Below are 15,750 nucleotides of genomic sequence, written 5' to 3' on the forward strand. Positions count from 1 at the left end.
GGGCTGGCTTCCCCCATCTTCCAGCCTGCCTGCCTGCCTCTGTGGTCCAGTGAGCTGGCGCTCCCTGTCCCCCCAGTGGGGCACTCACTTTGTGGCCTCGCCGCACCCCCCTGTTCCGAAGCCCAGCGGCCCGGGACACTTGTCCCGGCCGCTGTGGCTCAGTCTTGTTTCAGTGCTGAGGTGATAGGAGCGTAGCTCCCGGACCCCAGCACTTACCAACCTAATCATCCCCCCGCCGCTAGGGAGTCGGCCAGACCGGTCCCTGTATGCGGCGCTGAGATCTGGTGTCTCGCCGCAGCGTCCGGCGGGGAGCCAGGCTGCGGCGCACCCCCCCTGCCGCCCAGGACGTTCGTACCGGCTGCCGCGGCTGGCCGCCTCCAGTGTGCTGAGGCGCCGGGAGCAGAGCTCCCGTCCCCCAGCACAGGCAACCCCTAGATCGCGCTGCAGTGGGAGCTGAGCTCCCAGCCGCAGCGGCTCACCCTTCTCCCCCCGGCGCACACACAGCTCAGTGCGCCGGGGGGCTGTGCTCACCACTGCCGGGAGCGGCGCACACCCGACGGCTGCAGCGGGAGCTGATCTCCCGGCTGCAGCAGTCCCCGTCTCCCCCGGCGCGCACACTCTAGTGCGCCCGGGGCTGCCCTCACTGCCGTGGTCTCCGGAGAGGTCCGGGACCACGGCACACATAAATACATTTCTTTTACATATTTATAAACACGGCGCCTAGCGCCCACAGTCTTTCAAATCTGGCGCCAAGCACCCATTGTCTGTAAAATGGCACCGGGCACTAGGGGTTAACCCCTTCAGTGCCGCAGCGGCCATTTTCCTCGTGGCTGGAGCCTCTCCGACCACAGGCTTCTAATACTATGCTGGAGGAAGAGAGATGCAGACGCACACTCCCAGCACTGAGAACACAGACAGTAAGAATCATTTAAATAACCCCTCACAATTGACATGGAGTATAATTGAAGTTCTCAGCACACATTTGCGCAAATATGCGGGCCCATGTACCACGGCCAGGTGGCTTCATCACAGGGGTCCCTAACATTCCTAATACAATCACATTCTATAAATGTATTCAGGACTTACCTCTAAATAGGGCCTTATCAATGTGTGATCTGAAATGCAGGAACCTAACTAACGCAAACACCTGAGGGTGAATGGGAGGAGGACCAATCCAGAGGAAGGAAGCCTTGCCTTCCAGTGTACAATATATACACAAATATAGAGGAAAAATGGGGGAGCCTGGACTGCACATCCTATTACTAAAGACAATAGCCTAAGGTCTTAAAACACTGGGTTTTCCAATTAAACAAGCAGATTCCTGTAATTACCTACTTAATTCTGCTTGAAAAAGTGCCCTAAAAACCCGTAACTCGTCAATACTCTCGAAAGCTTTCTTGACTTGGTAGTAAGGCGAGTAACTTGACAAAATGCCCTTCTTAAATTCCTGTCACCTATATAGTAACATAGTTAATGAGGTTGAATAGAGGCATAATGCCCATCGGGTTCATCCAGTATTCTGAGTTAAGTTGTGCGCCTTATAATGCACCTGCTGAAGTAATACTTTAGTACCAATTAACAACTATGATTCTTTCCACTCCCAGATAGTGGTCGTCTATATCTTAAATGCTATAGCCTTGGATACTTTTTTCAGTTAGAAACTTGTCCAGTCCGTTTTTAAATGCATTTACAGAGTCTGCCATTGTTACCTTCTCCGACAGGGAGTTCCAAATCTTTATTGCCCTTACCGTGAAGAAGCCTTTCCTACGTTGTGTACACAATTTTTTCTCCTCAAGCCTGAGAGAGTGCCCACGTGTCCTATAAAGAGTTATTTTGATAAACAAATCTGCTGCAAGCTCCTTGTAATGACCCTTTACATATTTGAAGATATTAATAAATGTCTCCTCTTGGATGCCTCTTTCTAGAGTATACATATATAACCTAGTAAGCCTTTCCTCGTACTCCAGAGTCTCTAACCCTTTAATCAATTTAGTAGGTCGCCTTTGAACGCTTTCGAGTTCCCCGATATCTTTTTTATAAAGTGGTGCCCAAAACTGAACACAATATTCCAAGTGCGGACGCACCAATGATTTATACAGCGGCAGGATTACATCCTCGTCCCTTGTCTCAATACCCCGTTTTATGCACACAAGCACCTTACTTGCTGCATTTTGACATTGTGTACAGTTATTAATTCTATTATCTATGAGCACCCCCAAATCTTTTTCTGCCACTGTTAACCCTAGATTTTCCCCATTTAATGTGTAGGATGCAAGTTTGTTTTTTTATCCCAAAATGCATAATTTAGCATTTTTCAATATTGAACCTCATTCCCCATTTAGATGCCCAGGTTTCAAGTTTAGATAGATCATTCTGTAGAGACTCTACATCGATTTCCAAATTAATTACCTTACACAGTTTAGTATCATCTGCAAAGATTGACACTGTGCTCTCCAGGCCTATTCCTAGATCATTAATAAATATATTGAACAGTAGCGGGCCGAGTACGGACCCTTGTGGTATTCCGCTGACTACTTGTGCACATGCCCTTGTCCACTACTCATTGTGCCCTGATATCCAGCCAGTTACTTATCCATGTACAAATATGATTTTATTTACCTACCGGTAAATCCTTTTCTCGCAGTCCGTAGAGGATGCTGAGGTCCATATTAGTACCATGATGTATAGACGGGTCCACCACGAGCCATGGGCACTTTAAAACTTTGACAGTGTAGGCTGGCTCCTCCCTCTATGGCCCTGCTCCCAGACTCAGTCTAGAAACTGTGCCCGTGGAGACGGACAAGTTCGAGAGAATGACTTAACACAGATAGTGGTGAGATTCACACCAGCTCACACATACAAGGCAAACCAAGCTAACCAGCTTGAAAACTCAGCAACAGCTGAACAAGAATACTCAACCAAGTAACAAACAGTACTAAACCAAGAACAAAGCAGTATTGAACCAAGAAACCACTGCAGGATCACGAAGCGCTGGGCGGGCGCCCAGCATCCTCTACGGACTACGAGAAAAGGATTTAACGGTAGGTAATTAAAATCCTATTTTCTCTTACGTCCTAGAGGATTCTGGGGTCCACATTAGTACCATGGGGATGTACCAAAGCTCCCAGGACGGGAGGGAGAGCGCGGAGGCTCCTGCAGAACTGATTGACCAAACAATAGGTCCTCAGGGGCCAAAGTATCAAACTTACAGAACTTAGCAAACGTGTTCGACCCTGACCAAGTAGCCGCTCGGCAAAGTTGTAAAGCCGAGACACCCCGGGCAGCCACCCAGGAAGAACCCACCTTACGAGTAGAGTGGGCCTTAACAGATTTTGGACACAGCAATCCTGCCGTAGAATACGCATGCTGGATAGTGAACCTGATCCAGCGGGAAATCATCTGCTTAGAAGTAGGACAACCAATTTTCTTGGGATTATACAGGACAAATAGAAAGTCCGATTTTCTGTGACGAGCAGTCCTCTTCACATATATTTTCAGAGCCCTTACAACATCCAAGCACTTTGACAGAATTGAGGTGTCAGTAGCAACTGGCACCACAATAGGTTGGTTGAAATGAAAAGCCGACACAACCTTTGGAAGGAATTACGGACGTGTTCGGAGCTCAGCTCTATCTTCATGGAAGATCAGGTAGGGGCTTTTCCCAAGATAAAGCCCCCAACTCCACCACACGTCTAGCAGAAGCGAAGGCCAACAAAGTGACAGCCTTCCACATGAGTAGAGGTTCAAACCAATCCGATTGGAGGAACTGTAACACCACGTTAAAATCCCAGGGTGCCGAAGCCGGCACAAAGGAAGGCTGGATGTGCAGAACCCCTTCCAAGAAAGTCTGAACCTCAGGGAGGGAAGCCAGTTATTTCTGGAAGAAAATGGATAAGGCCAAAATCTTCCCAACTTCTGGCCCATATCCACACCTGTTTGCAGGAAGAGGAGAAACCGTCCCAGTTGACACTCCACAATAGGAAACTTCTTGGATTCACTTCAAGATACCTACTTTTTCCAAATGCAATGGTAATGTTTAGACGTTACTCCTTTCCTAGCCTGTATCAGGGTAGGAATAACCTTGTTCGGAATGCCCTTCCAAGCTAATATCTGGCGTTCAACCTCCATGCCATCAAACGTAGCCACAGTAAGTCTTGATAAGCGAACGGCCCCTGTTGCAGCAGGTCCTAGCGAAGAGGAAGAGGCCTCGGCTCTTCCAGCAGTAGATCCAGAAGATCCACATACCAAGCCCTTCTTGGCCAGTCCGGAGCAATGAGGATTGCCTGAACTCTTGCTCTCTTTATGAGCTTTAGAATCCTGGGAATGAGTGGAAGTGGAGGAAACATTTACACTGACTGGAACACCCACGGAGTCACCAGGGCATCCACCGCCACTGCTTGTGTGTCTCTTGACCTGGAACAGTACCTCTGAAGCTTCTTGTTGAGATGGGATGCCATCATGTCTATTTGAGGTACACCCCAAAGATTTGTCACCTCTGTGAACACCTCCAGATGGAGGGCCCACTCTCCTGGATGGAGATCGTGTCTGCTGAGGAAGTCCGCATCCCAGTTGTCCACTCCCGGAATGAAGATTGCCGACAGCGCCAACGTGTGCCTTTCTGCCCAGAGGATGATCCTTGTTACCTCTGACATTGCAGCTCTGCTCTTCATTCCGCCCTGTCGGTTTATGTAGACCACCATCGTTACATTGTCCGACTGCACCTGAATGGCCCGATCTTGTAGAAGATGTGCCGCTTGTAGAAGACCATTGTACACGCCCCTTAGTTCCAGAATGTGGATTAGAAAAATGGATTCCAGACTTGACTACCTTCCTTGGAAGGTTTCCCCTTGGGTGACAGCGCCCCAATCTCTGAGACTTGCATCCATGGTTAGAAGTATCCAATCCTGAATCCCGAACCTGCGGCCCTCTAGAAGGTGAGGCCAGGAGTGAAATCCTGGCTTTCGCCGACAGATGTATCCTCTGGTGCATGTGCAGATGAGATCCCGACCACTTGTCCAGGAGGTCCAGTTGGAAGGATCGTGCATGAAATCTTCCGTACTAAAGAGCCTCGTAGGAGGCAACCATTTCCCCCAGAAGGCGAATGAACTGATTAACAGATACCTGGGTAGGCTTCAAGACATGCCGGACCATACTTTGAATCACCAGCACCTTTTCCACCGGTAGAAATGCCCTCTGCACTTCCGTGTCGAGGACCATTCCCAGGAAAGACAAATTTCCTTGTTGGCTCCAAATGTGATTTTGGAAGATTCAGGATCAATCCATGTTCCCTGAGCAGTCGAGTCGTGATAGCAATGGACTTCAACAATCTCTCCCTGGAAGATGCTTTTAATCAGCAGAACGTTCAGTTAAGGAATTATATTCACCCCCTGCCTGCAGAGGAGGATCATCATCTCTGCCATTACCTTGGCGAACACCCTCGGTGCTGTGGAGAGTCCGAATGGCAGTGCCTGGAACGGATAGTGACATTCCAAGAGCGCAAATCTGAGATAAGCCTGGTGTGGCGGCCAAATCGGAATGTGGAGGTATGCATCCTTGATGTCCAAGGATACCAGAAACTCTCTCCTCCAGCCCTGAGATCACCACTCTCAGAGACTCCGTTTTGAACCTGAATTCCCTTAGATAAGGGTTTAGCGACTTCAGTTTCAAAATTGGCCTGACCGAACCATCCGGTTTCGGTATCACAAAGAGGATTGAATAGTAACCCTGGTTTACCAGATGAGGTGGATATGGAACAATTACATATGCCCTTTCCAATTTGTGAATGGCTTCCTGAAGGATAGCCCTGTCTGCCAACAAAACTGGCAGACCTGATTTGAAGAACCTGTGGGGTGGGAGCTCTTGAAACTCCAGTTTGTACCCATGGAACACAATATCCTGTACCCAGGGATCCAGACCGGACGACACCAGACGTGACTGAAACATCCGAGCCTCGCTCCCACGTGCATGTTCTCCAGGCAGGGAGGTCCACCATCATGCTGAGGATTTTGAGGACACAAAGGCAGGTTTCTGGTCTTGGAAACCTGCAGGTGCCATTTTTTTGGATTTAGCTCGGCCACCCCTGAAGAAAGTGGTAGGAGTCTTGGACTTTTTAGCTTTTGTAGACCATAAGGACTGCACCGAAGACGTAGAAAAGGGTTTCTTCGTCATCGGAGAAGCTGAGGGAAGAAAGGTAGACTTTCCAGCTGTTGCCGTGGAGATCCACGCATCCAATGCTTCCCAAAAGAGAGCCTGACCTGTGAAGGCTAGGTTCTCCACATTTCTCCTGGATTCCACATCTGCAGACTATTGGGCGTATTCAGTCCCCTGCGTGCTGAGACAGCCATGGACGATGTCCTCGCAGTCAGATTACCCAGGTCCTTCATGAAACCCGCCGAATCCTATATGTGAAGTAAAAACAATTCAATGTCACTTCGATCCATAGAATTTAAGTCCTCTAGTAAGGTGCCTGACCACTTAACTATGGCTTTAGAAATTCATGTGCAGGCAATATTAGGCCTTAACGCCACTCCTGAAGCAGTGTATATGGATTTGAGCGTAGTTTCCATCTTGCGGCCTGCCGGTTCTTTCAAAGCGGTAGACACGAGGACAGGTAACACCACTTTTTTAGACTGTCTAGATACAGAAGCGTCTACTATAGGTGGGTTTTCCCACTTTTTCCTATCATCCTCAGGCGAAGGAAAAGCCACAAGAACCATCTTTGGGATCTGAAATTTTTTCTCTGGATTTTCCCAGGATTTTTCAAATAATGCGTTTAATTCCTTAGATACAGAGAAGGTCAGGGAGGCTTTCTTATTGTCTGTAAAGCAAGCCTCCTCAACCTGCTCAGGTGGTTTGTCAGTAATGTGTAACACATCCCTAACAGCCTCAATCATGAGTTGCACCCCTCTTGCCAGAGAAGCCTGACCCCCTCCCCCCCGCAAATCTGCATCACACTCTGCCATGTCAGAGTCCGTGTCGACCTGCATAATCTGAGCAAGTACACGTTTCTTGAATACACCAGGAGATTGAGGTAGTGGGGACAGAACCAGACAAAACCTCCACAGATTGTTTGAAAATCTGAGATTCCGTCTCATAATGTGCAATCCTAGTGGAAATCTGGGATATCATGCCCTTCATAGAAGCCACCCACTTGGGCTCGGAAGGCTGAGACAAAATATTACATTCCTGAGTACATGGAATGGATTCCTCTGGAGATGATACATATTCTGCCGCACAAGACACAGAGTCCCTGGACATGGTTATGCGGGAACACACACACACACACAGGAAAATGTCAGACACCGTTTCCCCCAAGTACCTTCAGAGAAACACAGAAATTGGAGCCAGCACACATAGCGCCCCAGTATGCAGTGACAGAGTAACTGCCTGGCGCCGTGCCCCCTAAATAGATTACACAGTAATTTACAGCCTCCCTCCCTTCTTTAACCCCCTGGTACCGCACAGGATAGCTACAGTCGTGTGGAGGGCAGCGCTCCCTGTCAGCGTCTCTTAGTGATGAACTGCAGGAAGAAAACGGTGCTGGTGAGCTGCTGGGTCCGCTCTGAGAAGCTCCGCCCGGAAACATGGCGCGGCTTCCCGCACTGTACAGGATTATACTGGCTTGAGGTAATGCATTCTAGAAGTAGAACTAACGTCCCTGATTGGAGAGGTGACCAGTTTAGGGTATATACGCTGACCCAGGGCACCCATCACAGTGCTGCACCTGATGTACCACTGAGACATCCTGGAGCAGTGTCAGTACTGCGCTCCCACCCTGATGCCGCCATTTACACCGGCTCCTCGCTTATCGGGTCAGCGGTGACACATTCACCACCGCGATCTTCTGGCTCTTTTAGGGGGTGGCGGCAAGCTGCGGGAGTGAGCGGTCGCCTCAGGGGTTAACGATCATCACCCTCAGGAGCTTAATGTCCTGTCAGCGGAGATAGTGGCCATTAACCTCTGAGGGTTGGACACTACTCCCCCGCTAAGATCCCACGAAGCAGCCTCCCTGTTCCTAACATCTTTAAAAAGTTATAAAACTAGAAAAGCTCTAAGAGCTCCCCTAGCTGTGACCGGCTCCTTCAGGCACATTTTCTAAACAGAGTCTGGTAGGAGGGGCATAAAGGGAGGAGCAAGCCCACACTATCAAAGTCTTAAAGTGCCCATGGCTCCTGGTGGACCCGTCTGTACCCCATGGTACTAATATGGACCCCAGCATCCTCTAGGACGTAAAAGAAAATAGTATTCCTAGGCAAAGCTTCCTTATAGGCCCTACACACTGGCCGATATTCTGAAAGATATGAACGATCTCGTTCATAAATGAACGAGAACTCATTCATATCTTTCAGTGTGGAGACTCCAGCGATGAACGATGCGCGTCCCCGCGCTCGTTCATCGCTGGTCTCCCTTCGGCTGTGCATGCAGGCCAATATGGACGATCTCGTCCATATTTGCCTGCACTTCAATGCAGTCAAGTGACGGGGGGAGTGAAGAAACTTCACTCCCCCCCGTCACTGCCCCCCCGCCGCCGGGTCGCTCGTCGGCCGTATCCGCCGTCGGGCAGCTAGGCGGCGGATCGGCATGTCTGTAGGGCCCCTTAGTTTGATGATCAGTCTCCTGTGATGCACTGTATCAAAGGCTTTTGTGAAATCTAAAATCGACCACATCCACCGCTTTTCCCTGGTCAAGATTAACGCTCACTTCCTCGTAGAAGCTAATTAAGATAGTTTGATATGATCTGTCCCTCACAAACCCATGCTGACTCTTGCTAATAATCTTAGTAGCCTGCAGAAAATAGTGTATGCTATCCCTCAAAATTCCTTCCAATAGTTTACACACTATAGAGGTTAAACTAACCGGTCTATAGTTACCGGATGATTTTTAGTTACCTTTTTAAACAACGGCACTATCTCAGCTATACGCCAATCCTTTGTTACCATTCCTGATCTAACTGAATTATAGAAAATCAAGTATAGAGGTCTTGCTAGCTGTGACCTAAGCTCCATGATAACCCTTGGGTGAAAACCATCTGGGCCAGGTGATTTATTAACCTTTATCTTGCTTAGTGTCTCCAGGACTAATTCCTCACTTAAACAAGCCTCTAACCAAGAGTAATTTCCTTCACTGTCGTTATTCACTACTTTTGCAGTCTGATCCTCCCTGGTGAACACTGAAGAGAAAACAAAATAGTTCAGTAATTCCACTTTTGTTTTGTCATCGTTTATCAAGGCTCCCAGTTCATCTTTTAATGAGCTTATGTTCTCCTTTTTTAACCTATTACTGTTTATGTATTTATAAAACTTCTTGGGATTGGTTTTACTCTCTATAGCGATTTGCTTTTCGTTTACAAGTTTAGCTGTTCTTATTACTTTTTTGCCTCTATCGCATTCCTTGTAATACCGGAATGACTCCTCCCCTCAATTAGATTTAAATGCTTTAAAAGTACGCCTCTTTTTAGCCATTGCTTCTTTGACCTCCTTGTTAAGCCACATTGGTTTGAGCTTGGTACTCCTGCGTTTACTGCTCATGGGAATGAATTTGCGAATGTTGCTTTCGAGCAACCCTTTTAAAGCATCCCACATTTCTGATGCGTCTTTGCCATGAAACAAAACTTCCCAGTCAATGTCGTTTAGTGCACGTCTCAGCATATTGAAGTTAGCTTTTCTAAAGTTTAAAGTTTTGGTTGCTCCCTTATAGCTATGTTTCCTGAAACTGATGTTGAATGTGATCATATAGTGATCACTGTTTCCCAAGGTCTCCCCAACTTTAGTGTTTGATATAATGTCCACATTATTGGTAATAACTAGGTCCAAAATAGTTTTACCTCTAGTTGGGTCCTCGACTAATTGAGACAAGTAGTGATCCTTTAAACATATTTAAGAATCTATTGCCCCTAGCTTTTACACATGAATCGTTACTCCAATTTATGTCAGGATAGTTCAAATCCCCTATCACTAGGATGTCCCCCATTACGGCAGTTTTGGGGGACATCCTCATGTATGCTAATATCCGGCTGTTTGTAGCACGCTCCTATGACTAGTTTTTTTGCTTCAATGCCCCCACTTTTGATCTCAACCCACAGTGACTCCACGTTATCCTCACTTTCCTCATAAATAACCTCTTTTAAGTTTGGTTTTAGAGATGGTTTAACATAGAGACATACCCCTCCTCCCCTTTTGGTGGCCCTATCCCTCCTGAAAAGAGAATACCCCTCCAAATTAGCAACCCAATCGCGAGAGTCTTTCCACCATGTTTCTGTAATACCTATAATATCATACTAAGACTTTGATGCTAACAATTCCAATTCCCCCATTTTACCAGATAGGCTTCTTGCGTTCGTAGGCATACATTTTAGCTTAATATTTCCCTTGCCCCTTTGTTTTAATGGTATCCTATCTTTATTTACAAGTGCCTTTCCAAAATTACTCTTACCGACTATTACTCTCCTCCCTTCCTTTCCACCCCCCATATGGACGTAAGGGCTGGCAATGTGTTCTAGAGTACTCTGTAGCTCACAAATGGCCTCCTGCTTTGAATAGTAAACACACTCTACAGGTGTTAGGTGCCAAGACCTAACCAAATGTCTCTTGGCTCAGTTCAAGTACCAGGATATATAATTGTTTTCAATACAACATACAGTTTGCACAATAACACTTTGGGGTCAGAGAATGTGAATGATCAGGACGGTGCCTACTAGCAATTATTGGCTAGTCTTTGAGAATATTCCACCAAACCAACCAACCTAATACTTACAAATAGTCAGTGATCAGTTGGGGGCATTTTCTGATACGGTACTTGTTACGGGCCGCCGGCTTGCTCGCCCCAGCGATTGCAGGGCGACCGGGACTCCCAAGAGCATGGACGTGCAGTGGCCAAGCTGCACGGAGGGTAATCAAGGAGAGAGTGAGGACGTGCTCAGCTGCACAGGACTGGTTACTTAAGGAGACCTGGCTGCATAAGGCTTGTGATTGGTTCATGCTCCTTTATAGTCTCAGCCTGCCTGTCACTCTGTGCTGGTCATAGTTCCTGGAGACCGTGTCTCTTGGTATTAATTCTACCCTGTGGATATCTCGTCTGGTTACCTACAATCCACTGCAGAGTTCCTGTGTCCAGCTCCGTGTCTGCTGCATAATCTGTCACGTTTATCATCTGTCTTTTGGTAGTATAATACCCTGTCTAGTTACTTGTCTCTTCTGTGTTCAGTTACTGCTGCAACTCTTCCGTACCCCTGCTACCTGTAGCTCCCCCTGCAGGTGCAGAGTCCTCAGTGAATAAGGTGCTCACTAAACGCTCTAGCTCTTATTTCACCCGCCTTGTCTCTGTCTGGGACTCTGTCTTTATAACTTTGGCTCTTTCGATTTTCCTGGCACCGTAGTGTTATTCTCTTTATCTTTGTGCTATTCCTCTCCTCTTTTGGGTTCTCCTTCCTACCGGCATGGATTTAGGTCACACAGGCTTAAGCTTCTACTACCACCATTGGCGTAAGTCCTGGTGGCATCCCAGTACCAGTAGTCACATCACACCTTTTGGGAAAAGAGGCTGTTGTAGGCTAGAAGACCTGCTGGTGGGTTCTACAAGTCTTCACCTGGAGTGTACAGGGGGGTCATTGCCCAGAAGATCTCCGAAGTCTCCTCAGATAGAAGATTCCTCAGTTGTAACAGTATCATTACTATAGCTGGGCATCCTAACACTTATTCCAGGAATAAAGCAATTTACTCAATTGTTGCAAGGGTTTGAGATCTTTATTCATCAAACTGCAAACATACAATAGAACTATAAAAAATGTGGTATAAAAAACACACCGTAGAACATTATTTTTTTGTATTCACATACATATTCTAACTACAAACACTGTTTTCTGTTATTTTTAACTTAAATATTGCTGTTATTTGTATTTTTGTTTTACAAAGTTATCTACTTTTATTATATCAATAAAAGTTTAATTTATCAAATACACCTATAAACAGACGCTTCTTTTTAATTACATATTCATAACGTAAGGAATATTCATGGAACATCCAGTAGGTGGAGCTTTAAAGAGGCAACACCCCCTTCATACACAACGACCAATAGGAGCAGGCATAAAACAGTTTACTGCAGCCAATCACAGCTGTCAGTAAGTTAGACATATAACACCAATCAGCTGGTGCAATACATGATGAGCACAGCTGTGAATCCACCCACATCATCCGTCTATTGGCTATGTGTCCCACCAGATTCCCCTCCTAGTGATGTCAGCAGTCTCTAGGCAGATTTCTCATCATCATTTCTCCCAGTTCCTGACCCCACCCCAGATATAGTTACATAACCTCTCCATAACCACAGTGCAGCATGGAGGGGCTCGGTGAAGGTGGTGTTGTAGGTGTGTAAGTGTCTGATGGGGTCACGCAGAGAATAAAAGGACAGTTCTCCTGCCTCATAATCCAGGTATATCCTCACTTTGTTACAGATGATTTTTTCAGGTAACCGGATCTCTTGACTGTCGTGTATCACAGAGTACTGATTATTAAACCCCCGCAAACACCAGGACTTGTCATTCTCTCCAATGTATGACGGACGTCCTTTCCGGTCTATAGTGGGGTAACACATCCCCACCCTCCAGCTCTGTGACTTTCGGACATCCACATCCCAGTAATATTGCCCTGATGGGAATTCCTTAGTGCTGATCACCTGAGTATACTGAAATCTCTCTCGTGTTACGGACGCCGTTTTCCCGTCACTTGATATAAGTATATTATTACCAGATGTGGTTACATCTAGGAATATGTCTACAGGTTCCTGTAAAGAGATGTCTGTATGTATATCTGTTGTTATATCAGATTCTGAGGTCTCAGCTGTGATTTCATCCATTAATGTGTCTGTAGCTTCCTGCACACAGATACCTGTATTTATACCGGTTATATCAGTTATACGAGATTCTGTATTCTCAGCACTGATTTCATCCACTAGTGTGTCAGTAGCTTCCTGCACACAGATACCTGGAATATTAGATTCTGTTTTAACAACTGGGGTTACATCCAGTAATGTGTCCGTAGCTTCCAGCACATAGTCCCCGGTATTTGTACCTGTTGCTATATCAGATTCTATTTTAACAGCTGCGGTTACATCCAGTAATAGGTCTGTAGCCTCCTGCCCATAGATTCCTGTATTTACATCTGTTATTATATCAGACAACGTGTGTAATGTCCCTGAGATCAGACCCACATCCAGATCTCTTCCATCATGGACCTGAGTATGACGTCTCTTCCTATCCTCAGTATCACACAAGTCATATATGTCAGGTTCCTGTAAGACAGTCAGTGGATCAGACATGTTACACAGCTCCTCAGTATCACACACGTCACCTGTGTCAGGTTCCTGTATGACAGTCACTGGATCAGAAATGTTACACAGATCCTCAAAATGACTGATCTTCCTGGACAACTCCTCCTTCTTTACTTCCAGCTGCTGGATCAGATCATAGACTGAGAGGGAAACACGTTCTTCCTGCCTGAAGATCTCACTCAGGACTCTCTTCTCCAGGTCTTCCAGTTGTCTCCTGATGTCTCTAAACAGGGCAGTGACTCTCTCTGCTACACCAGCTGCTCTTCCCTTATCTTCACTGCTGCGCTCCTGCAGACTCCAGAGTCTTTTCTCAGCATCTGCTCTCTTTGTGCTCAGTTTCTGTAGAACATCTCTCAGCTTCTCCTTCTTCTTCTCAGAGGCCTCATCCAGCGACTCCACCTTGTGTCCTCTGTGTTCCCCAATCAGACAGCAGGACACACAGATACAGGAAGTGTCCTCAGTGCAGTAATACTCCAGAATCCTCTTATGGACGGAGCATTTCCTGTTCCCCAGGGCAGCGGTGGGATCAGATAAGACATGATCTGGTGACTTGCTGTGTAGCCTCAGATGATTATCACACAGATGAGCCTCACAGTGCAGACAGGATTTAACAGCAGGTACAGGAGAGTGAATACAGTAAGAGCAGGAGATCCCAGTGTCGTCCTGATCTGGCCGAGTAGACCGGAAACTCCCAACTATGTTACACAGAGTTATGTTCCGTTTTAGTGCAGGACGTTTCTTGGACTTTGCTCTGCACTCTGGACAGGTATAAGCTCCAGACACCTTCTGTGTATCCAACACATGATCAATGCAACCACGGCAGAAGTTGTGACCACATCTCAGGGTTACGGGATCTGTATAAATTCTTAGGCAGATGGAACAGTCCAGCTCCTGTCTCAGATCAGCAGACGCCATCGCTGCAGCAGAAGAGAGAAATGAAAGGGTTAGTCTCTGACACTCAGATACCTGTGAGGTCACATTATGCAAATAGGGTGAGAGCAGGCTGTCACGCTGGTTATAACTGTAGACTTTGATATATACTATGGCACACCTGTCATTTATAGTCCTGCTCCTAGCCCAATCTTCTGTGGTTCCTTGATATCAGATGTGCAAAGGTCAGCGGGCCGATCTACGGTGCCCTACTGTGATCAGACAACCTCGCTTTGACAGGTAATCACAGATATTTTTGCCAGCGACAAAATAGAGGGTGGCTGCTCATCCCTAAGTAAATTGAGTGAGCTTACTTCATCACTACTATGGAGTCTCCCTCACCATCGGTTGCCACCTGTGGTACTTTATCCTCCCACTGCAAAGTGGCCTTGTAACTCACTGCCACCACTAGAGTCCTACAACAGCACATGGAACCGTTTGTTCCACAAAGGCTCCTACAAGCACCTGTACCTGCCTACTTCTGGGTACGTGTGGACACGCTGCAGCAACACTACCCGATTAGTATCATCTAATTCCCACTGGTCCCTCACTATGGACCAGTCTTCAATGAGTAGCTGGCAGAGGGTCTCAGCTTGGAGACACTGGTATCCATACAGAACAGCCAGGGAATGGAATAGCATTTTGCATTATTCTGTTGGTCACAGGATACAGCAGATGCAAGCATATTAAGGCAAGATGTTTATTGCTCAATGTCTTTAGAAAGACACGTCCCGTTTCTGAAGTTGTTTGGGAAAAATCACAACATACAGATATTCTCTATAAATACAATCCTTTACAGATGTTTAGAGGATACACACATTCAACACTCACAGGACACCCTTTTTATCACACAATACCACAGGGATTAAGTCCATCCTCAGTTCCTTAACCATATACTTAAGGGGATCAGCATCCCCTCCCCCATTTTATTGGGTAACAGCATTTGTTCATTAGATCTGCAATTTGAAGAACCTGGTTCTATTTTTTTTTGTACATTTTCTTTAGTATCTAATACAGGCATTCCCAACCTCAGTCCTCTAGGCACACTGGGCCAAGCCCAAATCCGGAGAGCGCTCTAGGGCTGCACACTGCTACATGGAGTAGCCAGCAGCAGCAGCAGACAGGCTTGTTGGTAAAAGCGAGTCCAGTAAGCAGTGACAATGATGGCAGGTACCAAGGCTGATGTCCATAAACTTCAACACGTTTCATTGCACTAGGTAGCTCGGTCAAGAAGCGGATAAGCAGTGGTATCCTAGCCACCGAGTTGGAACTCCAGTGGAAAAAAAAAATAAGCTGGCTGCGGTGGCCTGCTCTCTACACATCTCCTGACATCACTCTGATGCCATAGATGGCCATGGCTGACACTGCGATTTCCTGGGAGGGGGACTGGGGGAACTCTCCGGACCATGGAGTGATCCAGATTCACATAGATCACCAAGTTCCTAGACCACCACTGTTAACCCCTGCACTACCAAGGATGCAGGGAGGGAGTTGCTG

At 46.9% G+C, this 15,750-nt stretch overlaps 1 protein-coding gene across 6 annotated transcripts in view; it reads right to left on the reverse strand.

Moving 5' to 3' along the window:
• Positions 1–11,782: 11,782 nt before the first annotated feature.
• Positions 11,783–15,750, reverse strand: part of LOC134935858 (zinc-binding protein A33-like) — a 45,942-nt gene continuing 41,974 nt past the window's right edge. For 4 of the 6 annotated variants that reach the window (XM_063930684.1, XM_063930683.1, XM_063930682.1 and 1 more), the window contains exon 9: positions 11,783–14,240. In XM_063930684.1, coding sequence (XP_063786754.1) covers positions 12,244–14,240 — 1,997 coding nt within the window. In that variant the 3' untranslated portion in view covers positions 11,783–12,243. The remainder of the gene's footprint in view (positions 14,241–15,750) is intronic. The other 2 variants (XM_063930687.1, XM_063930686.1) reach the window with 1 other exon arrangement.

This window comes from Pseudophryne corroboree, chromosome 6, assembly GCF_028390025.1.
Source record: "Pseudophryne corroboree isolate aPseCor3 chromosome 6, aPseCor3.hap2, whole genome shotgun sequence".
NCBI lineage: Eukaryota > Metazoa > Chordata > Amphibia > Anura > Myobatrachidae > Pseudophryne > Pseudophryne corroboree.